Source organism: Panthera tigris, chromosome D3, assembly GCF_018350195.1.
Source record: "Panthera tigris isolate Pti1 chromosome D3, P.tigris_Pti1_mat1.1, whole genome shotgun sequence".
NCBI classification, from domain to species: Eukaryota; Metazoa; Chordata; class Mammalia; order Carnivora; family Felidae; genus Panthera; species Panthera tigris.
In genome coordinates, this window is record NC_056671.1 from 56,110,407 (window position 1) to 56,133,739 (window position 23,333).

General features: G+C 42.1%; 1 protein-coding gene across 4 annotated transcripts in view; it reads left to right on the plus strand.

Moving 5' to 3' along the window:
• The window catches only part of MAPRE2 (microtubule associated protein RP/EB family member 2), a 158,830-nt gene that overhangs the window by 14,287 nt on the left and 121,210 nt on the right, over positions 1–23,333 (plus strand). For all 4 annotated transcript variants that reach the window (XM_042962346.1, XM_007090747.3, XM_015541370.2 and 1 more), the window contains one exon: positions 13,111–13,172. Coding sequence is in view for 1 of the 4 variants with exons in the window: in XM_007090747.3 (XP_007090809.1) it covers positions 13,111–13,172 (62 nt within the window). In the remaining 3 variants the exon portion in view is untranslated. The remainder of the gene's footprint in view (positions 1–13,110; positions 13,173–23,333) is intronic.

Here is a 23,333-nt window from a genome sequence, read left to right on the forward strand (position 1 = left end):
TTTCTAATCCTGATAGATGTTACAATGTGTTTTATCATGAATCCTACCATAAGTCACTTTTCCATTAAAAAAAAAAAAAAAAACCTGGGGGCGCCTGGGTGGCTTGGTCAGTTAAGCGTCCGACTTCATCTCACGGTCCGTGAGTTCGAGCCCCAACTCGAATTGCAAACAACTCAATTCACCTGTGACCTCTAGCCTCTTCGATTAGGAGGGTATCTTCCCTTTCCCTCTGCTTCCCCCACAAGTTCACGAGTTCGTGAGGGCTCTGCTGACAGCTCAGAGCCTGGAGCCTGCTTCAGATTCTGTGTCTCCCTCTCTCTCTGCCCCTCCCCCACTCATGCTCTGTCTCTCTCTGTCTCAAAAATAAATAAGCGTTAAAAAAAAAATTAAAAAAAAAAACCTGTTATCCAAAAAAAGTCTCATGATAGAACTCTTGTCCACCATCCTGCCTTTCCTCCAGCCCCACTTTCAAAGTGAACCCCTGACACCCTGAGGACTTTTTTTCTTTTTTCCAGATACTGGTTTTAAAACTGTAGACAAAGAGCAAGTACTTCTACAGTGATGTTTCTAACTCCTACTAAAATGAAACAGCAGCTGAACAGGAGCTTTCTCTGTGTTCAGGAACCACTTGGTCCTTTCATTGTGGAAGGAACGTCTTGTGAACTCAAGGGTAAACAATCTGATGGAATGAGGCTTAGCCTGGGAGGCTGCTGTTTTGAATTAGCAGGAGACGGATGAGGGCTTTGGAATCAAGTCGTACCCAGAAACAAGAAATGTCTGTCCTGCAAGGCTATTGTTTGTCTTATTTGAAAGGAACCAGAGGCTCCTGGTACTGCTTACCAGCGGCTCTCACAATTAGCCCCATAGACCACGGGGAGTATAACTATATTGAAGAATGTGTGGCTTCTTTTCCCCTTTGGGAGCCTGTCGCTGTGCTGACCCATCACCATGGACACCAACTTGAGTGTGCATCTGAGTGTGGCTTCTCTTGTGGAAGAGTGTATTACATTGTTATTCTGTCCTAAACTGCTTATCTGCGTGTCTGATGATGCTATTCATTGTAATTTCGCCCAGACAGGGAACCTTGGGTGGGGTTTTTAAGAGTCATTTGACACCTTCAGAGTGTACCTTGTTGAGCAATCTGACGCAGGTGAGCCATGCAGGATGGGGAGAACAATTGTGTTCTGTACACTGTGACCTCAAGCCCAAGTCCTTTTGAGTCATATTTTCCCATGGGGTTTGTGGCCCCTCCCAAAGGAAAGAGACCTTTAACACTCAACTCGTATGAGGCTTCGTGGTTTGAGCGTTGCTCTTGGAATCTAAAAGCCACGTGTATTTTTTGGTTTTTCACATTTTGGGGAGTTTGTTTTTGAAAGTTAAGTAGTTAATAACTGTGTTACTGTTACTTTTGTATGGCGTGGGGAGACTTTCATACTTTGATTTCCCTATCTGAAAAAATTATCTTCTAAAGATCATGAACAGAGGCTCTAGAGCTTAAAAAACTAAGAGGAAGTTAAATTCCATTGATGAGGAATTAAAGTTTTAGAGAAAGAAGACACTCAAAGAGGAAGCAGTAATATCTACCAAAATCTTCAAAAGACAAATAAGCATGAGTTAGGAGTTAAGACCAAGAATGCTGGCCTCTCCTCTGCTTACACAATCTTTGCAAGTTAGGCACCACATCATTCTTACTGTTCTTATTAACAAGTCAACTTAAATTGATTGTTTAAGTTAAGTCATGTTCAAAACATGAGGAAAATAAATCATTTCAATAGCACGTTAGCACTGTGAATTATTTAAATTGCAACAGGGCAGAAGTAGTGGTAGGATTTAAGCTTCTGACGTATGAGGCCATTGTAGATCCAAATAGGAAAGTGGTGGGATTTCTGGCAGAGCAGGCACATTTTAAAGAGCATCCACTCAGATCGCCTGCTGAGCTCCCTTTTCCCCACATGCCTGGTTGTCAGTATTTGGTCCTCTCTCCCTCAGTGGGCCTGGGCTGAGCTATACACAGGTCGTAGATCTTACCCTGTTAGAGGTCAGGGAAGACCTGGACAAGCGGGACTACTGATCCAGTCCAGCAGTGAGTTGTACTGAGCTGCCCCAAAGTACAGGCAGACACAAGAGGCCCTCCTCCTCCTGGCTCTCCAGCACCTTGTGCTCCTGGGAAGACCAGGGGGTGTGGTAGATCTCCCCATGGGGAGCAGAAAGGAAGCACCTTGTGGGATGGGGAGGAACCAAAAGGCAGAAAAACTAGCTTCTCTAGGAAGATTTGAAAAGATTTGAAAGAAAGAAGAATCTTAAAACCCTGCATTCAATGCAGTCATGTCTGCTAAGCGTGAAATCCCTACAATGGCCTGATCTAACTAGCATTTGACCTAAAGCTAACAGGGAAAGTTCTACTTGTGATCAAAAGACAGCTTTGTGCTTTGCTTTTTTTTTTTTTTTTTCCCTCCCTCCACTGCCAACCTTAATAGATCTGTGGTCAAGCCGTGGAACCTGCTGAGGTCACGGACTACAGAAGAGGCAGCACAAGAGGCTTCACCTATTGTGAGTGAGGGTCCTGCTCAAGGCCACACCCACAAGATCCCTTCAGATGGGCATTCTCTCCCATTCTTTCCAAGCCGTTGGTTTTTGCCATAATTGATTGTACTTCAACTTCCTGATCCTGTAACTAATATTCAGATCCAATTGACAAGGGAGATGTGGTTCAAACCCAATTATTTAATAGTGATGATGATCATGAGTGTTTCCCATTTACAGAGAAATTTGCAGTAAAGGATGCTTCTATGTAGCACAAACACTCTAAGTAGCTGCACTTGACATGAAACCATAAAAACTGGAGCCTGGAGTTTAAATGGTATATGCACAGTTCACATAAGGGGGAGAACCTCAGTCCCAGGGAATTTATTCCAGGTCCAGTGCCCTTTATACCAGGCGGATTTACAAAGGAGAGTTGGATTCTCCACGTAGCCCTCAAAGTTCCCTTTTGTTCATAAAGCTATTAAATTGTAACAGCCTCCTATTTCCCATGGAAAGATGAATGGGGTTTCAAAAAATGGGTTGATAAGTCCATTTTGGTATACAGCCCATCACCGATGAGGACTCTTACCATTCATGTCAGAATATTTGCTTCTTTTCCCTCAGTTTGAATATGCAAGTTAAAATTTAAAAAGGTGGGGGAGGGGGAGGTGCACCTGGGTGGCTCAGTTGGTGAAGCATCTGACTTCAGGTCTTTTGGTTTGTGAGTTCAAGCCCCACATCAAGCTCTGTGCTGACAGTCAGAGCTGGGTGCCTGCTTCAGATTCTGTGTCTCCCTCTCTGCCAAAAATAAACATTAAAAGTTAGAAAAAAAAAAATGCAAGTGCACCTGGAGAAGTCATGACTTGTCCAGGAGTGTTGTTAGAAAGTGCTGGCAATCTCAAAACCTACTTTGAACCTGATTCTTTTAGGCAAAATGACAGTTCAAGTATACTAGAGTTACCAAAAGAGTTAGCTTCTGCAAACTTAAGTGTTTTTTTTTTTGTTTTGCTCCCTTTTTGTTTTAGAGAGACTACTTAGCTCACCTGAGCATCCTCGTGTGTCTCAAGCACGCTGGATGTATGTGCAGTAAATTCAGCTGAGTCCCTTCCCTATGCAAGGGAAGATAAACATGGCTTCATTGAGGGCACCAGTGTACCCAAAGCCAGAACCAGCCATTTGGGTCAGCAGGAGAAGAAATAACAAATGGTTGTGATTAGCACTCCCCAACGCATTTGCACAGATTAGTTAATTAGCTACACATCCTCTTGGAAAGCAGAGAACTTTCTCTAAGGACCTGAAACTCTTGATGAGTACGTGACCACTGGGGGATTAGGGATGTTGGGGGGGAGCAGTGGAGCAAGGAAAAATGTGTCCCAAGGATGGACTTTACCTCCTAAATTTTGCTTTGATCCATCTTTGGTGACAAGGTCTGAGCTATAAATGAGTTTACATCAGTTGGAATCGTCTGAGTGGATGGCCCATCTAAGTGCAGCCCCGATCAGCACATAGCAGATTGTGGGAAGAGCTCTGAGAACAGATTCTGTGCAACTCAGAGTGTGGTTCCTGGACCAGCAGCAGCATCTAGAAGTTTCTAGAAAGACAGAGTCTCAGACCCCACCCCAGGCCTATAGAATCATAATTTGAATTTTAAGATTCCTGGCTGACTCGAAATCTGAAAAGCACTGCCATAAAGGAACCTGAGCAGGAAAATACTTCTTTTCCTCTAATTTTCAGAATGAGGAAAACAATGGCCTTCAAATCCTACAGATCATCCAGGAAACAGCAGTCATACACTTTTCCTTTTTGTTCTTGACCCTCCCTGTCAATATGCTTGCATTCACAGCCTCATGGTATAGTTATGAGTGTGTCTATTAGCCCCTGGACGGCTGCACTGTAAATTTCTCACCCTTTAGAGCCCCGGCACCTAGCAGGGTGCCTAGGACATAAAAGGTGTGTAACATGATGTTCACGGGGTCCCAAGTCCTGGCCCTGCCACAAGCCTCCATGTAGCTGTAAGATGAAAATAAGAAATCACATCCCTCAGAATGTTACAGCGGAAGTAAATGAGCTGATTCAGGGAACACACTTAGGACCGCACCTGACACATAGAAGCCGCACGTAAGCGGTAACTGTTCTCATGGGTTCAATAAATGTTACACAAATGAGTGATTAGGAACTGCATAAAAAAATTATGAAGATTAAAATGTGGTGCTCTGTTGCTCCAAAAATATGAAATTGAATTTTAAAATGCAAAGAAAGCCTGAGCTAAGGGGAGAAAAAAGGAGAATGGGTCAGAACAGATTCATAGGAAGAGCATGTGATTTGAAACTCAGAAGACCAGAGTTTGGGTCCCAGCTCTATCCTTGATCAGCTGTGTGATTTCCTACAATAAGTTCCTGTGATTGATGACTCTTTTTAGGGGTTAAGCAAAAAAGGGTTTTGTATCTAATCGAGTAGGAGGACAGGGCCCACCTGGTTCCTGGTTGTATCCCTACATCTCAGCCCAGAGACGTTGCGTGATATTTTTGTTCAGTTGGATTGGAGCATGCCCTCTCAATGGGGACAAAAATCAGATATTACAGTGGTTTGTGGCCGTCTAAAGCTCTACCCTAACAGATAAAATCTATTCGGTAGTATTTAATTTCTTTGAGGTGGAGGGAGATGACCAGGAGGGAATGTCTAAAAACACCCCCTGGAAGGCAGAGAGTGAGGGGCACCATCTGGGGAAAAGCTGATTTAGAGGGCTCTGCAACTCCATAGCAGATGAGAGTTTCTAAGGAAGAAAAATCAAGGAGCAAAAGGCAGTAGCCAAAAGGTGAGCACAGTGAACCTGTGGAGAAAGAATTGAGATTTCAAGATCTGAGTGAGATGATGTCTGTGAAACATTTTTACAAAATGGAGAGCCATCCTCTTCCCCGGTGCTGCCTGCAGGGGTAGAAGCCAGCTCCTGGTCGGGACCACTGCCGCCCCCAGACCTTTGGTGAAGCCCAAGTTTGGTAAAAAGAGGGCCAAGAAGTTCATCTGGCACCAGTCAGACCGAGGTGTCAAAATTAAGCACAGTTGGTGGAAATCCAGAGGCACTGACAATAGGGTACACAGAAGGTTCAAGGGCACGATCTTGTGCCCGACATTGACTACAGGAGCAACAAGAAAACCAAGCACACGCTCTCCAGTGCCTTCCACAAGTTTCTGGTCCACAACATCAAGAAGCTTGAAGTGCTGCTGATGTGCAACAAATCTTACTGTGTAGAGATTGCTCACAACGTCTCCTGCAAGCACCTCAGAGCCCTTGTGGAAAGAGCAGCCCAGCTGGCCATCAGTCCCCAATCCCAATGCCAGGCTGCCCAGTGAAGAAAATAACAGACTGCTTACGTGCATGTCGTATTCGTGTTAATAAACCAATAGACTACAAAAAACAGGAAGAGCTGTAGACCTGCATAATTGTGGAAAGAAAAGGCTTTAGGAAACATTTCAAGTTGGGTATTTGACCCAGATTTAGTTCTTAGAATAGATGGGGGTTTGTTTCCCTGTGCTCCACAACCCACCCACCCAAGTTTGATCCCTGATAACATAATCAGTACTTCTGTTCTGGAGCGTCACTAGATTCCAGGTGAGTGGAATTCAGCCTAAATTTCCCCATTTAATGATTACTGATCCAGCCCCCAAATATTTTGTAAGTGGGTCTCTTCTAGAAAACCCCACGGTAGGGGCGCCTGGGTGGCACAGTCGGTTAAGCGTCCGACTTCAGCCAGGTCACGATCTCGCAGTCTGTGAGTTCGAGCCCCGCGTCAGGCTCTGGGCTGATGGCTCGGAGCCTGGAGCCTGTTTCCGATTCTGTGTCTCCCTCTCTCTGCCCCTCCCCCGTTCATGCTCTGTCTCTCTCTGTCCCAAAAATAAATAAAAAACGTTGAAAAAAAAAATTTAAAAAAAAAAATTAAAATTAAAAAAAAAATAAAAAAAAAAAAAAAAAGAAAACCCCACGGTAGGACCCCCCACCAAAACAGTGTTGGTGGTGGTTACATGAGCGTTATAGGATGCACACCAGCACCAACAGAAAACCTGGGGGTAGAGGCTAAGCAAATAATCCTGCGTATTTCAAGAAGTTTCCATCCACTTAACACTTCTAACAGACTGCTGAAAATGTTAGTTTGAAAATCTTCCCACACAACGCTACAAGTGGACAGTGGCTATCCACCTTTTGAGAGAGGTCTTAGCAACCCTTCGTACCTGGTATCCTAACCTTCTTGCTATGACCAAAGTCTTATTAAATTTCCCGTTACCCTTTCAATACTTCCACTTTGTTACTGTATTTCTTCTTTGGGTGGTCAAAAGAATAAGACCATAAAGACAGGACACATGTAAAGGGAGGATTTAGTTTCTACTATAACCCAAAGGCTAAATTAGGATGCTGGGCTCTTAAAATGAATCTGATCCCATTCACTGTGCTGCTTTCTTTATTCACCAACATTCTGCTACGTGTTATTAGCAGTCAACTTGTGAGGAAAGGAGCCGTTCTTCCATTCCAACTATTTTCAAGGGTATCTGATTACAAACAGATAAGAGGATAGTGAAGTCGTGTAATTATTAAGAACTTTCACAGAATTAATACATATGGCATTTCTCATGTAGTTTCTCAGGTCTGTCTTTTTTATTTTACTTTCATGCCTTGAGCACTGTGAGTAGTCTATTCTAGAATAGAAAGGGCACTCTCAAATTATTTTAATCCTGGTTCGCATGGGAAGTAGCAGATGGATAAAGGAGGATTCTAAGAGGGGGTGAGGCTCCATTTGTATGAAAATAACTGAATTTCTATTTTATTATAGCTATGACTTAAGACCGTTTGGGGGGATTATATTTTATTTTTATAGAAGCCTAAATCACACGACCAAAAGAAGTTTTAACATCATTACCGTTCTTAATGTATTCCACCAAAATCCCTTTATCCGCCACCTATAATTTTTCAAAAGCACTTAAATATACAATATGGGTCATTTTGTAGTCTGCCTTGCTTAAGGAGAGGAATGTGTTGTACCACACTCAGTGCCCAAGAGTCAGTGTAATTTGACCTCCTTTACTTGCCAGATAATCTCATTTGGTTTTGGTTTCCCTGGTGTGTGCTCAGTTCTGTGCTTCCCGGCAGTCATGCCTCTCGGTCCCCTGAGATAGTTGAACTGGGCGGGCTCTTGACCTCCTGCTGCTGCTCTGGGGAAGGCCCTGAGTCCAACCCACCCAACCGAGGCCAATAATTGAGGTGGTGCTTGGCGGAGGCAGGACTCTTCAGAAGGCTAATATGGAGTAGGATCAGCCTCAGGATTAATAGTCTGTGACTTTCTGTTAATGCTTACATTCTGCTTTATTCCTAGAAAGTTGTGGACCTCCCACACTAAAGCATGTGATTTGTAACTGGAGTGATTCGATATCTCACAGCAGCACCAGGAGTTTGGAATTGAGGATACAGCTCATTCTGAAGGTCCAGAGATCACTTGGCCCTTCTCTGGAGGGGAAAACCTCGGTTCATGTCCCAGCAGTGTCCCCTTCCCAGAAAATACAGCCAGGAGCAACTGGAGAGGCTGTGACTCCCATCTCTTTTGTGCAGAGAATGCTTTAACCTTGCACTGATCAGAAGCCTCACTGGTTAGATACAGGGCACTGAAGAAAGAGTGAGATCTTTCAATGGTGGGGCATGATTGGAAAGTCTTTACAACCCCTTCTTGATTCTGAGACCTCTTAAGTGCCTATGGCTATATGGCCAGACATGGAAGCAGTCTCTAGAGGGGACTCTCAAGCTAGGACAGATGCTCTATGCCCCACACATGGGATGCCAGAATTCCAAGTTTCTTCAAAGAAAGAGGATTTGAAATTGCTAGAGGATGAAGGAAAATAGACTTTTATAGTAACTGAGAATGTGCTCTGTTAAAGAGTTTGGCTGTGTCGTGACTCTTACTCTAACAAAGACACCTGCTCTCTGCAGTTAAAACCAGCAGGCCAAGAGACCGCGGCTGGCTCATTTCTGAGAAGCTGCCTAGCGCTTAAAATAGGAAGAGTAGAAGTCAACGTGGTCTCTTCTAACGTAAAAGAAAACCCTGTAAGCTCATGCTTGTGTAGGGGTGGTTACAGTTGTGCTCTTCTGTAGTGTGACCCGGTTTAGAATACAGAACACCTACCTTGTCATCTACGAGAACCGCGGGAGATGAAATGCTAGTCCTGAGCCAATAAGGGTGGGAATTGGAAATTCTTGGATCGCCTGAACCTGAAGGTAGGAGAGATCGTTTCAAAAATGCAGAGCATAACAAACTACTTAGAAGTTAGTTCTGGTTTTGAGTGTATTTGTATCAACACTTTGACTTTAAATGAAAGTTTATTAAGGTTAATGTGGAAAAAGGGGATGATAGAGAACTCTAAGGTAGGCAAGAGTGAACTGTTCGCAGTGGTTTCTGCATGCTAGAACCGTGGGTGAGCTTTTTTTCTTGGATCTGTGCGAAGTGGGACAAATTCCTAACCCCATCTTGCCCACTGTTTTGGGGCTTTTGTTCTTCTCTAAAAAGGTAAGAAAGTAAGAGAGCTTCCCCCTCAATTGTAATTACTGGCCAATCTTTTTTGAATTAAACTTTTTGTTTTTAGATCATTGTGCATTAACATGTACTTGTAAGGAATGATATGGAGCTCTCTCCCATATACCCTTTACTCTGTTCTCCCCCTCTGTGGTAACATCTTAATATTTTTATGTTGGTCATTTGGGGAGGGGGGAGGTGCAGAGAGCAAAAGGGAGAGAGAATCACAATCAGGTCCACACTGTCCATGCAGAGGCCAACAGGGGGCTCGATCCTATGACTGGGAGATGACAATTGGAGCCAAATCAAGAGTTGGACACTTAACTGACTGAGCCACCCAGGTGTCCCAACAACTTACAAACTTATAACATCACAACCAGGATATCGACACTAATACGCGTTGAAGATACAGAACATTTCTATCACAAGGATGCCTTATGTTGCCTCTTTATAATCACCCCCTCTTCCTGCCACTCCTGCTTCTCTTTACCCCACAACCATTAATCTGTGCTCCAATTCTATACTTATTTCGAGACTGTCAGTTAAATGTAATCATACGGTATATGACCTTTTGGGATTGCCTTTTTTCACACAGGATAATTCTCTGGAGATTGGTCTAAGTTGTATGTATGAATTGTTCTTTTCTATTGCTAAGTAGCATTCCGTGGTAGGGATGTGCCGCAGTTCGACTAACCGTTAACCTGTTGAAGGACGTCTGGGTTGTCTCTGGCTTTTGACTACTGCTAAAACCAAACAAAACCGCTGTAAACGTACATTTTAATTTGGAAAAATGCCTAGAGGTACAATTGGTGGATTGTATGGTAGTTGTGTGTTAAAACAAAAATGTTTGGCAGGGTAGCAGAACCCTTAGACATTCTTATAAGTGATGTGACTGCTCTCGTTTCTTCACATCTTCATCAGTATTTCAAGTTGTCACTATTTATTTTAGCCATTCTGCTATGTGTGTAGTGATATCTCATTACGGTTTTTAATTTTCACCCACATAGTGGCTAATGTTAAATATCATTTCATATACTTATTAACTATATATCCTCTTCAGATAAATGCCTGTTCATGTCTTTTGCCCACTTTTCAACTGAATTTTTTTAATTGCTTTCAGAACTCTTTATTCTAGAAACTAGTCCTCTTGTGAGATCTATGGTTTGCAAGTACTTTCTCCTAGTTTATACCTTGTATTTACATCCAATTCACAGGGACAAAAGTTTTTAATTTTGATGAAGTCCAGTGTATTTAACTTTACCTTTTATGGATTGTGTTTTGGGTATCAAGGCTAAGAACTCTTTGCCAGGCCCTAGGTCTCAAAGGTTTTCTATGTTTCTCATAGTTTCTATTTTGTATTTATACTGTGCTCCATTTTTAATTTTTACATAAAGTATGAAATTTATGGATAAGAACTGCTTTGCTGCTGTCGCACATCACAGACAAAACTGCCTCACCTGCCACCTTGCAAGGTTGTGCCTTACTGAGCACTTCTCTGCCACGAGCAGAGCAAAGACTGTCTGTGGCCTTCAAATCTATGGCGAAGGCCTGGCTTTTACAGTGGCACATGCTATGGGTGAAAGGCTGAGCAGACACATGAGTCCATCAGACTCTTGTCAGAAAGGGTCACTTTCTAGATGCATGATATGGACATCTATCCACCACCCTGGATATGGCACCACCACCCTGAGCCTCAGTTTCTTAATTGGTATTAAGATTTTGAAGGTTAAATTAGATAAAATGTGTGAAATGATCGGTGCATAGTTTTCAGTAAATGATCCCATTCAAACTGACCCATTACAGCTGTTGGAAAATGAGCAATGGGTCATTGTCAGCAGAAAAAGACCAATTGTATACAGCCAATCCTGAATTTTCAAAGGGTGAATTATCTAGTTTATAGGTAAACTTGGAACTTTTGTACTCTTGCTTCCTAGCTGGGTGGCCAGTCCTTTCCCTGGTAACATAGTTAAATAAGGTAAATGAAAATTTTAGTGTAATTCAATTAATTGCTGGAAGATTGGAGGACTTAGGAAAATGACATGGATGGGAACAGATTTTTTTTGTCTGATTTTTTTTTTTTTTATCAGCTATCGTTAGATTTATGGAAAGATGTGAAATACCTATGCAGTTAAACTCTGCTCTAAAATATTTAAAGAAATTCTACTTGTTCTCTTGGAAAGAAAAAATTGTTACCGGAGTTCGGTCCTCAAGACCATGTATATTGAATTTTCTGATTTTTTTTTAAACAAGCCAAATTTACAAATGCCTTTTAAGCTCCATTACTGAAGAGTATAACGTTGAAAAATCAGCTCCTACCTTTACTTCTCTCAGCACCTACTATCTTGTTTCTATTTTTTTTTTCCTTGCACTGTCTTACCATCTCCATTTTGCCTTATAGAAAAGGTATAAAGTGCCTCTTTTTTTTTTTTTTTTTTTTTTTTTTTTAAATCTCCCGGCAACATCTCTAGAACTGTGTCTAGGATTAATCACATTGCATCGGGTGTGCCACAAATACTTTATTTTTATGCAATTGACTTTTTAAAAAACCAAGTAGGCACCAAAGGCATTTGTATTTTCTGTTACAGGACCATTTCAGAAGAGCAGTGTGCAGGGTTAAGGCCTACGTGGAAGGCAACAGTCATTTCTGATGTGTTCCTTGGGGAGGTGGAAAGACCATTAAGGCTTGTGCACATATACATCTTGGGTCCTTTTCAGCAGCACCAGCTTGAGCCATAAACAGTCTCCCCAGTAACCAGCCACTCCCCACCCTGACACTGGAGCCTCAAAATCTGGAATTGAGACACATTTCTTAGCCTCAAGAATTAGATCCGTCCTCCGTCAGTTTACTGTCTTTTCACGTAGCGAGAGCATGTTTGGAAGAGAAATAGCTAATTGACACAAATTATCATTTGTTGGTGTATATATTTTAAAGTTGGATCCTGGCATTGTTTAGAATGCCTAGCCTCTCAAAATCTTCTGACTAGGGGTACCTGGGTGACTCAGTAGGTAAAGCGTCTGACTTTGGTTCAGGTCACAATCTCAAGGTTAGTGAGTTCCAGCCCTGGATCTTGCTTTCTGCTGATAGCAGGGAGGCCCCTTCTGATCCTCTGTCTCCCTATCACTCTGTGCCACTCCCCCACTGTGTGTGTGTGTGTGTGTGTGTGTGTGTGTGTGTGTGTGTGTGCGCATGCATGTGTGCTTACATGCTGTCTCAAAAATGAATAAACTATTGAGGCACCTGGGTGGGTCAGTCGGTTAAAGATCAGGCTTCGGCTCAGGTCAGGAACTCGCTGTTTGTGGGTTCGAGCCCTGTGTAGGGCTCGTGGTGACAGCTCAGAGCCTGGAGTCTGCTTCAGATTCTGTGTCTCCCTCTCTGTTCCTTTCCTGCTGGCTCTGTCTGTCTCTCAAAAAGAAATTATTTTTTTTTAATTTATTTAAAAAAATTTTAAACTATTAAAAAATATCTTCCGATTAGAAGAATAAGCCTGTGTTGATACTAGATCTAAAACCTGAAATAGGGATGCCTGGGTGGCTCAGTGGGTTAAGCATCTCCTGATCTCTGCTCAGGTCTTGATCCTCAGGGTGGTGAGTTCAAGCCCTGTGTTGGACTCTGTGCTGGGCATGGAGCGTACTCTGAAAAAAATAAACCCTGAAAATAAGCTGAAGTTTCAGGAAGTTTGATGTTGACCTTTGATACCCCATAGAGGCTCTGCTTCCTGCTAACACATGAATTCTCATTGCTTCAGACTATCACAGGGAAAGGTGAAAAGATAAGAAATTACTTTCATAAAATTGACATACTAAATACTCACAAACCATAATCAACCTAAAAATTAATCTAAAATAGAGACTGAGAACCCTATTGCTTGCCTAACTTAATCTCTCCCCTGTGGTAAAACCAACTGTGTTTTGTTATTGTGTGTACGTTTCGATGTCCCTTTCCATAGCTAACTACACCCAATGAACTCAATTATAACTCTTTGCTCCCATGTTTTCATCCTATTAAACGTTCTTTTTCTTTTTCTTATTATCCCAGAATCCCACTTCTCAACGGTACGGTTCATCTCGACAGCCAGGGAGAGAGCCTGGATGCTCAAGGTAGGGTTTAAATATAAAATAGTGTGGGAATCCTTGTCTACTGATGGAATTGAAGTATTGGTGCCTTTGTAACAATTTATTTTCAAAATCCTATTTTACAGTTAAAGTATTCCAGTAAACATTCTCCGTTAAAACATTATTTTTCAATCTATAATCTATCTCTCAAGTGTATCAAGGGCTAATTAACCGCTATCAGCAATTCCTCTAAAAATGGCCAAGCAAATTAAAGTTTACTTTTGGAGATATTGTTAGTGATAAGTGAAGGGAGAATATCAAGATGTAATCAAGTAATCTCAGGACATTCAGTATTATTTGTGAACAAATATTCTATTTCATTTATTTATAATCAAAATCAAGGCAAATTCTCAGACTTTACAATAGGGAGCGGAGAGGATTTGGGAAGGAGACAAAGACTCAAAGCCTCATTTTTTTTTTTTCAGTTTGGGGTTTGTGTTTGAGACCCTATCATTTGAACTTCACTTATCTCTCACTGATATTCTGAGTCTCTCTAATGCCTTCAAGGTTCACTCACCTCCAGCAGCTCCCTAGAACAAAGGAACAATTAACTGAAATTCCACCAGATGGCAATCTTTGGAAAGCCATCCACAGAGGTTTCAAAGCTGTGAGCTACTGTTGTTCAGAGAACAGTCTGAGTAAAACGTCCAAGACTTCACCAAAAATGCTCTAAACATCTTTAGTTTTATTTCTTTCCCCCAACACCAAAAATTTTTACCAAAAAAAAAAAAAAAAAAAAAGTTTCACTACTAAAAGCTCAAATCAATGGATAATATATTTGGTTTGGGGTTTCATTGTGATAAATGCTGTGATTAATGGTTATTTCTTAATTATTTGAGAAGAGAAAGCTTAAATACTAACAAAGGATAGCATTTTAAGGAGTTATCTTGGTATCAAACCAAGTGAAATTTGCAGGTATAAAATTCTTACTTGTAGTGATGTGAAATAATTTATTTAAATGAGATGAGTAAACTTTTTTCCTTTTGCTCTAATGAAAATGGAGATCCTGAACTCTGAGTGGTATCCAAGCAGCGGGGCTTTTCAAGGACCAGAGCTGGGACAGAAGGAAGTAGAAAGGCGTCTGAGGGCAATTAAAGTAGAAAGAATCAAGGAGACCAGGAGAGTCACCTGAGCTTGCTTCATACACCTAAAAGCAGACCTTGAGTGTTCTTTGAAACTTCTTTTGCTACCAGCCCTTATGGTAGAGGGCCCATGCGTCTGGGATAGTCCTGGTTTACTTCATTGTCTGGGAGCATGGTCTCATGAGCACCCCCTTTCACCCTCAAAAGTATCTGCATTTGGATGATAAATTCTATAGATGCCTATCTCCTAGACTGGTATGTTCAAAGAAAAAGTAATAGAAAAAGGTACTCCGATGCCTAAATGGGGTGTCTATTTATAAATGTCTTTATATCTAGGACTACAGGACAAATGCTCCCTTTTCTGTAAAGAGCCACATCATGAATATTTTCTGCCTGGTGGGCTATACGGTCTCTGTCACTACTATTCAACTCATAGTGTGAAAACCGCCATGGACAATACATAAATGGCTTAGCGATGTTCCAATAAAACGTTATTTATAGAAACATACAGTAGATGGCATTTGGCTGGCAAGCCATAGTTTATAGAACCTTGTGAGATAATAGTTCTCCACCATTTCCTATCTCCTTAACAAGAAGACCACTGTTCTTAATTCCTCTCCTTGCTCTTCATATCCCTTCTGGCTTGAAGCCTCCTTACTTAACCCTCTCAGAAACTAGTGTTAATAGTTGCTTGAGTGAGTCATCTCACTCACTTGTGTGGTTCCTGAGAATCCTTGACTGAGTCTAGCTGCTTGCTCCTTATCCAAATCTGTTTCTGCACTATGCCCAACAATGCCTGTACCTTCTACCTTATGACCCAGAATAGCCTCCCTAGTGAGGTCTCCTTTGAATCCTGGAGTTAAATCCTGGAGCATAGCTGTTTAGTAGACAATTCAATTTTATGCTTTGGTCCTCACTAAATAACTATCTATGGAAAATATAGCCACATTAAGGAAAGATAAATGTTGATAATGCCAAACTTTTATTATAAAAATGATACATTTATAAGAAAGTTTGGAAAGAAGAAAATCACCCATAACAACACCATCCCAAAATAACTTCAGTTTTTTGCATATTTTATTTTCTCACAAGTATTCCTGTTTTTCTATATTGGATGTGAACTTTGTGTTTTACTTAGTGTTAGTCATAAGCTTCTTTGAAGATCTTCAGAACTATCCTTGGAACACTATTATATCAATTATACCGTAGTAGCCTCCAATTTTGTTGTTGGTTTGGTTCAGTCTAATTTGTATCTTTTTGTTGTTGTTGATTTCCTTAGTACAAAATCCTAGAAGTGGATTATTCAAAGATATGACCATTCTTAAGACTTTTAAACTAGTTTATCATATTTCTTCACGAAAGGTTTGGAGTCCTTAGCACACTGAGAGGACTAGCCTCACCACAACTTGATCAGAAAGAGCATGTAATTCAATAATACTTGAGTGTCTCCTCCTATATGTAAAAAAAACAGTGCTAGTTGCTTTGATATACATATAAAAATGATAAGCTTTTCCCACATTTATTGAGTGCCTGCTCTAAACTGTATATTGTAGAGTTTCCATGGTGAGCAGAAGACAGCTCATGTCTCAGAGTCTGACCTTATTGGGAAGCTAAGATAGATAAATGTAATCTCTATAACTGTATACAAAATGAGATACACCATAGGAGAAATACCGAAAGATGTGTCGGGAGCCTGGGAGGGCAGGTGGAAGGAAAGGTTGGGGTTGGAGGGTAGAGGTGGCATCTGAGCTTAACCTTGGAGGTGAGTTGGATTGGGATACTCATGTTGGGGAAATTGGCCGTTCATACCATAAACATTTATGGATAGCTAACTATGTGCCAGGTGCTACACTAAAAGCTAAGGTTATAAGGGTAAATAAGATAGAGCTCTTAAAGGTTAGCATCTAATGGAATTGACTGTTTTTTTTTAAAAAAATACACTAAGTAGGATGGCTTGTCTAGCAGAGAATCCACTGGGGGTAGGGATAAAGCCAGGTCCTCTCTGGAAGTGGAGCTTTTACTTGACTCCTCTTCTGACAGTCTTCCTCATTAGTTTCCTTTTCATAATCTGCGGGAGATCTGCTTCTGTAAATTTGAAGGTTATTCTAGTTGGCTGACCCAACATTCCAATTAAAATTGGCCTAGGGGCTCCTGGGTGGCTCAGTCGGTTGAGTGGCCGACTTCGGCTCAGGTCATGATCTCGCAGTCTGTGAGTTCGAGTCCCGCGTCGGGCTCTGTGCTGACAGCTCGGAGCCTGGAGCCTGCTTCGGATTCTGTGTCTCCCTCTCTCTGCCCCTCTCCCGCTCATGCTCTGTCTCTCTCTCTCTCTCTCTCTCTCTCTCTCTGTCAAAAATAAATAAACATTAAAAAAATTTTTTTTTAATTGGCCTATACTTCTAGCCCCATCCCCACTCAGTCCTCAGTGAGTATATTCACTGAGAATACACTGAGCTAGGGCTGGGATCCCTGGCCCTCACCAGCTGAGGACTGGAGCAAATCACTAAGAATTAAAAGGGTTTCATTTACATCTTGTTCTTTAAACAGCTGGAAGGACCCTCAGTCTAATCCAACTCCCCCCATTTTAAAGATGAACGTTCTTGGGTGAGGAGAGTTAAGTGACAAACCTACCATTGGATGTTTGATGACCAAGTCCAGGCACCAGACCCTGACTTCTGACTCACTCACTGCTTGTTCTGTGCTCAGTGCTGCAATTTTCCCTGCCTACCATAGGGGTAATAAGAACTAAAAAGAGAATTAGCCCATGCATTTTTTTTTCTGCATGTAGAAGCAATATGTGTCCTATCCATTTCAGACCACTGCTAACAAACTTTAAATTCTAATTTTTACATTACATTTTTAATTTAAATTTTAAATTTTAATTTAATTAAACATTTAATTTACTTAGCTAAATTAAATTTTATTTTATTTATTTATTTTAACGTTTATTTTTGAGACAGAGAGAGAGCATGAACAGGGGAGGGTCAGAGAAAGAGGGAGACACAGAACCCGAAACAGACTCCAGGCTCTGAGCTGTCAGCACAGATCCTGACGCAGGGCTCGAACCCACAGACCGCGAGATCATGACCTGAGCCGAAGTCGGACGCTTAACCGACTGAGCCACTCAGGCGCCCCTAATTAGCTAAATTAAATTTTAAATTAAATTTTAAATTAAATTTTAAATTAAATTTTAAATTAAATCTTAAATTAAATCTTAAATTAAATCTTAAAACAGTGATGGATAGATTAGTAGAGAGGGAAATGTGGAACAAATTCCTACATCTGCCATTTTCCTCCTTTAGCATCTGGACAAATAACTTGGCCACATGAGTTTTTACATCTTGAGTTTGTTGTAAGAACACTTGGAAGAAACGTAAGTGTGGATACATCATGAGCACTCAGCAAGTATTTTTCTTTCTCCTTCCCACCTAGAGCTACAGGTTCTTGACAGGGGTCCTTTTGTGTATTAATGAGGTTACCCTTTAAAAATCAGGACAATAAATGATGCAATGAGAATACACTTATTTATTTATTTATTTATTATTTTTTTTTTTTAGAGAGAGAATGGGTGAGGGACAGAGAGAGAGGGAGACACAGAATCTGAAGCAGGGTCCAGGTTCTGAGCTGGCAGCACAGAGCCTGACGTGGGGCTCAAACTCAAAAACTACGAGATCATGACCTGAGCTGAAATCGGACGCTTAACCGACGGAGCCACCTGGGAGCCCTGAGAATACATTTATAAAAGTATCTGGTATAGAACTTAATATTCTCATTTCTGAATTTCACTTAATTATGCTTAAGGAGCAATTTAGAAGGTTTTATTCATGGTTCTTCACTCTTCAGTACTTATTTCATACGGTCTATGCACATGGTAGTAAGGCTAATTTTTAAAAATTGTATATTAAAGATTAAGCCTTGACCATGGCCCCATCACTGTTCAAGGGGCAGAGGGTACATTTTGGGCAAGAAATTCAGAGTCTCCACCCTGATGCAGCTATGGCCCAATGCAGAGAACAGTCACGGATCAGGCAGCCCCCGACAGGGTACTAAGCAGGGCCTCCTGCATAGGGAGAAGTGCAGGAGGCCACGGGAGCCCCCAGCAGCGACAACGAGACCACAACTGGAGCAGGGAGATGAGACGAGGCTTCCAAGAGGCAGGGACCTCTTCTCTAAGACCTGAAGGAAAAGGAGGAGGCAGCAGATGTTGAGAAGGGGACTGAAGGGAAGGGAGAGTTGTTCAGGTAAAAAGACTAGCAGCCTCTTCAGAAACTTGGAAAGAAAATAAGAGAAGCATATGGCATATTGGCTAAGTTAAAAGAGGTTCAGTAGTGAGCAGCATCAGTAGTGAGAGATAGATGAAGATGGCCCGTGGCAGGCCAGCAAAGACCTTTGGGTTGGCTTTGTGTGTGTGTGTGTGTGTGTGTGTGTGTGTGTGTGTGTGTGTGTGTGTGTTTATTTTTGAGAGAGTGAGCGAGCCCGTACCCACTAGTGGGGGAGGGGCAAAGAGGTGGGGGTACAGAGGATCTGAAGTGGATCTGTGCTGACAGCTGTGAGCCCAAAGTAGGGCTCCCGAATGGTGAGATCATGATCTGAGCCAACATCTGATGCTCAACTGACTGAGCCACCCAGGCACCCCTGGGTTGTATTCTGAAAGTGAAAGTAGAGAAAACTGCCAGTTTCATATCTTAAAATGGTCCCTCTGGCAGCTGGGGTAGCGAGGTGGGTGGATTTGAATATAACTTAGAAGGTGAGATAGACAGGATCGGGTAAGGAAGAAGTCAAGGGTTAACTCCTTGAACATGTGCATTGAGGGTTTGCTATGTGGTAAGCACTATTTCAGGGCTGAGAAGGAAAATAAGGTAAGAGCTCTAGGGAGGTGTTAGCATTTCATGTAGAGGGGACTTATGAAGAGAGGAGTGTTTCAGAGGAGCACAGACTGACCCTTGGAACCCCCATCAGGGGGTCCTGATGATGCCACAGTGAGAAACTGTCCCCTGGTGACCATGGAATTGAATGGGCTCCCTAGAAGCTCTGCCAGTGGCAGTGTTATGGTTGCCAGAGGGTGACAGCCAGGTGCCTGGTATAAGTGGGAGGTTTGATGGTATTACTTGCTGAGATAGAAAACACAGGACAACGGAACATTACTAGAGTGATGGCAAGAATCTGAAGCTTAGCATTGAACATGTTGCGTTTAGGGTGCCTGTGACATCTAAATGAATATATGTGAAGTTTGGGATCTGAACCCCCAGAAGAGAAATGAACCACAAATACAGCTTTGGGAGTCACTAACAGCTTTGGGAGCTGCGAGTAGAGCTAAAATTGCCCTAGTAGAGTAGAACCTTAAAGATGACCAGTATTGAGGTAGATCAAGAAAAAGAATACACCCATTCTCATAGCAGCATTATTGACAATAGGCAAAAGGTAGCAGCCGTCCAAGTGCCCGTTAACAGAGGAAGGGATAAACAAAGCACCGAATATACATAGAATGAAGTACTCATGTGCCTTAAAGGAAATGGCAGATGAACGTTAAGGTTGAAGGAAATGTCAGTCCCACAAAGAGAAATACTGTATAATTCCACTCATGAGTTACCTGGAATAAAATTCATAGAGGGGAGAAGTAGAATGGTGGTTTTCAAGGGCTGGGAGAGGGAGATAAAGGGGAGTTCCTTAATGGGTATAGAGTTTGTTTTATCACATGAAAAGCTTTCTGGAGTTGGATGCCGATGATGGTCACACACAACGTGAATGTACTTGACGTGACTGAACCGTACATTTCTGTGAAAATGGTGAAAATAGCGAAATTTCTGTACCATTTGTTCACTACAATGAGACAGATTAATCATGAGACAGAAACACAGGAGAAAGAGCATTTGAATATGTTGTCGTGGAAGCCTAAGGAAAATAGCATTTCAGGAATGAGCAAGTCCAAATGCTCTGCAAAGGTTAAGTAAGATAATGACTAAAAAGTGCCTACTGATTTTTAGCAACAAAGAGGTAGTTGGTGATCTTGATGAAGATAATTTCAGTGGCCTAGTCAAACTGGAATCCAGAATGCAAAAAGTGGAGTCAAGGGCAAGTGGAGAGGGCAGGTTTAGATAAGCCTTCAGATATTTGGCTACAGACATGAGAGAAAGGGGAATCTATGGGGAAGAAAAGTTGATTTAAGATAAAAGGGGGGGGGGGGGGTTGGGGTGCCCAGGTGGCTCAGTCAGTTCAGTGTCCGATTTTGGCTCAGGTCATGATCTCAAGGTTCATGGGTTCAAGCCCCACGTCAGGCTCTGTGCTGACAGCTCAGAGTCTGGAGCCTGTTTTGGACTCTGTCTCCCTCTCTCTGCCCCTCCCCCACTTGCACTCTGTCTCTCAAAAATAAAACATTAAAAATAATAAAAAGGACTGTAGAGTTCATTGCTGCTGGGAAGGAGCCAAGAGAAAGGGGCACATAAGGTCTGGTAGAGAGTGACCAGGCAAGTCGTTGAGAAGACAAGAGGCAACTGGCCAGGATATACCTCTTCACTGCAGCAAGCAAGAAACAGAATGAGAGGGCTACCTTGTAGGTGAATGTGTAGGTTTGGGGGCAGGAAACTTAAATCCTCCTCTAATGGCTTCAATACCCTCTGAAGTCAGAGGCAAGACCATCTGCTGAGGGAGGGGGAGGTGGAAGGGTCAGAGATCTAAAGAAACTGAAAGAATATTAAAATGTCTGGTGTATGAATAATGACAGAGTGCTGACGAGGAAGACAGAGGGATGATCCGGAAGCGGTGACACCCACTCAGGTTGGGAGACCATGAATTTATAGTCATTCTTGTCTTCTAGGCAGAGCGCCTCCCCCCCTCTCCAAGAGGTCTTAGCAGGGCTCAGCAGTCCAGATGAAGCACATGTGCCCGAGCAGATGAAAACTTCCTAAGGGCTCCTTTGTGGCAGAAACGTGAAAATTTGATCATGAGGACACTACATGTATTTTATTTAAGTGGGCTAATGCTTTATTTAAAATGTTGTAGGTCCCGGGTGACTGGCTGCTAATGTTCTGGTTTATAACGGGTTCGAGGTGACTGCAGGGATGGTAGCTCATGAGGGCCCCCTGTTGACAAAGTAGATTATTAGGAACCAGCCTTAATTCACAACTGATTCACGTAATTCAGAGTGAAGCTGAACAGTTGGAGTTTGGTGTCCCCTCCCCGCCCCTTGCCCATCATAGATACTTGTAGCACCAGAGTCCACTACTCTGTTGCACAGAAACAAAAAACTGCCAACTGCTTAGGAAACCTTTAACTGCTGTATGTCTTCATAAGGTATTTCTGCTTTAAAAAAAAAAATGCTAGTATGGTTACCATACAGTGTTCTATTAGTTTCAAGTGTGCAATATAGTGATTCAATAATCTTATCTGCGGCAATGGGGGTGGATCTAGAGATTTCAGCCTCTTGCACAGAGCACCAGGATTTGGTTAAGGATTTGGTACTCATCTTTGCTAGCAAAAATGTCACTAAAATTACTCTGAGGTTTACCTACCTTATCACTTTACAACTGGACTGTGGTATGTGGGAAAGAATGCTATTGATGTCTCATAGGCTGCTGCTGCCTGGAATGCTTGTGTCTATTGAGACCCCTAATCAAGTGTTTCTTCTACCCACCCCCCCCATGAGTATCTGAGTTTATTTTTCCAGTCCGAAAGATGCAAAATAATGAATATGATGGGCACTAATCCCAGGACACCTCTTATTCCCACTGATAGCTTCAGAACTTTAGGGCAGAGTTCTAAATGTTCTGCAGTGATAATGTTCTATATCTGTGCCACCCGATTCAATAGCCATTAGCCACATGTGCCCACTGAGTGTTTGAAACGTGACTATGAACATTGCAAATGCATTTTCTTTATTCTTAATGTGAACAGCCCCATGTGGCCAGTAGCTACTGTATTGGGCGGCCAGCTCTAAAGGCCAGATTAGATAGAACTGAAATTTTAAACACAGCTTACAGATACAGCCAACCCAGGAAACTCATTCTGGTCTTTGATGCCCAAACAAGTCTGGCCTGGCCTCATTCTGCCATCAAGTTCGTTGTAGCCTGGAGTTTCTGGTATGCGTTCAGGGTAAATATGGCAGAAGGAGCAAGATATGAAAACAACCTACAGCTAAGGTGGATTCACCTCCATTTTACCTAAACTGTCTAATACTTGAATACCAGAGTCCTGTGTACAAAGCGGGGGAAAAAAGATGGGGAGAGAACAAACTTGAATGGCTAATGTACAGAAGTACTGTGTTAGCAACTTCACACAGGATGTCTTGGGAATCTTTATACGTTCTGCATGAAATTTGTTTATGCTTTTTATAAGTGAGAAAATCGAGTTTCAGAGCTTACTAACTTGTCCAGCCTCTAGCTTAGTAAGTAATAGAGGCAAGATTAGTACCCAAGCAAGTGTGAGTCCAAAGCTATTTCCACAAGCAGTATTCACAGCTAGATATACATGTTGGGAACTACCAGAGAAGCAGAAAACCTTCAGGGTAGGATTGGAAATGGAATAGAGGTAATAGGAAGCAGATGACTTTGTGTGTGTGTGTGTGTGTGTGTGTGTGTGTGTGTGTGTGTGTGTGTGTGTGTGTTTAATTCTGATTGTCTCAAGCTGTATCCTATATTCCTTCTCCCCTGCCTGCCTGCCCTCCCTACCCTCCCCCACCATTTCAGTTATGTTGATTATAGGTGACCCTTCATGGAAATACAACTGTTAGTGCCATAGATGATGTACAGTTGATCATTTGAATTAAAATTACTCAAGAAACAGACCTACACCATCATCTTTTACCATCTAGGCAAAAGTCACTTGGTAATTAAGTATACTTATGGCATATCTTATGAGACGTAGATTATCTACACTCATTTAATCAAACATCTCCCATGGTTCCAATGTTGCCTGCCTTTCTTAAAGCTGATTTATTTATTTTTAGAGAGACAGAGACCGTCCAAGTGGGGGCAGGGGCATAGAGAAAGAGACAGGGAGAGAGAGAGAATCCTAAGCAGGCTCCATGCCATCAGCACAGAGCCTGATGTGGGGCTTGAACCCATGAAGCTGT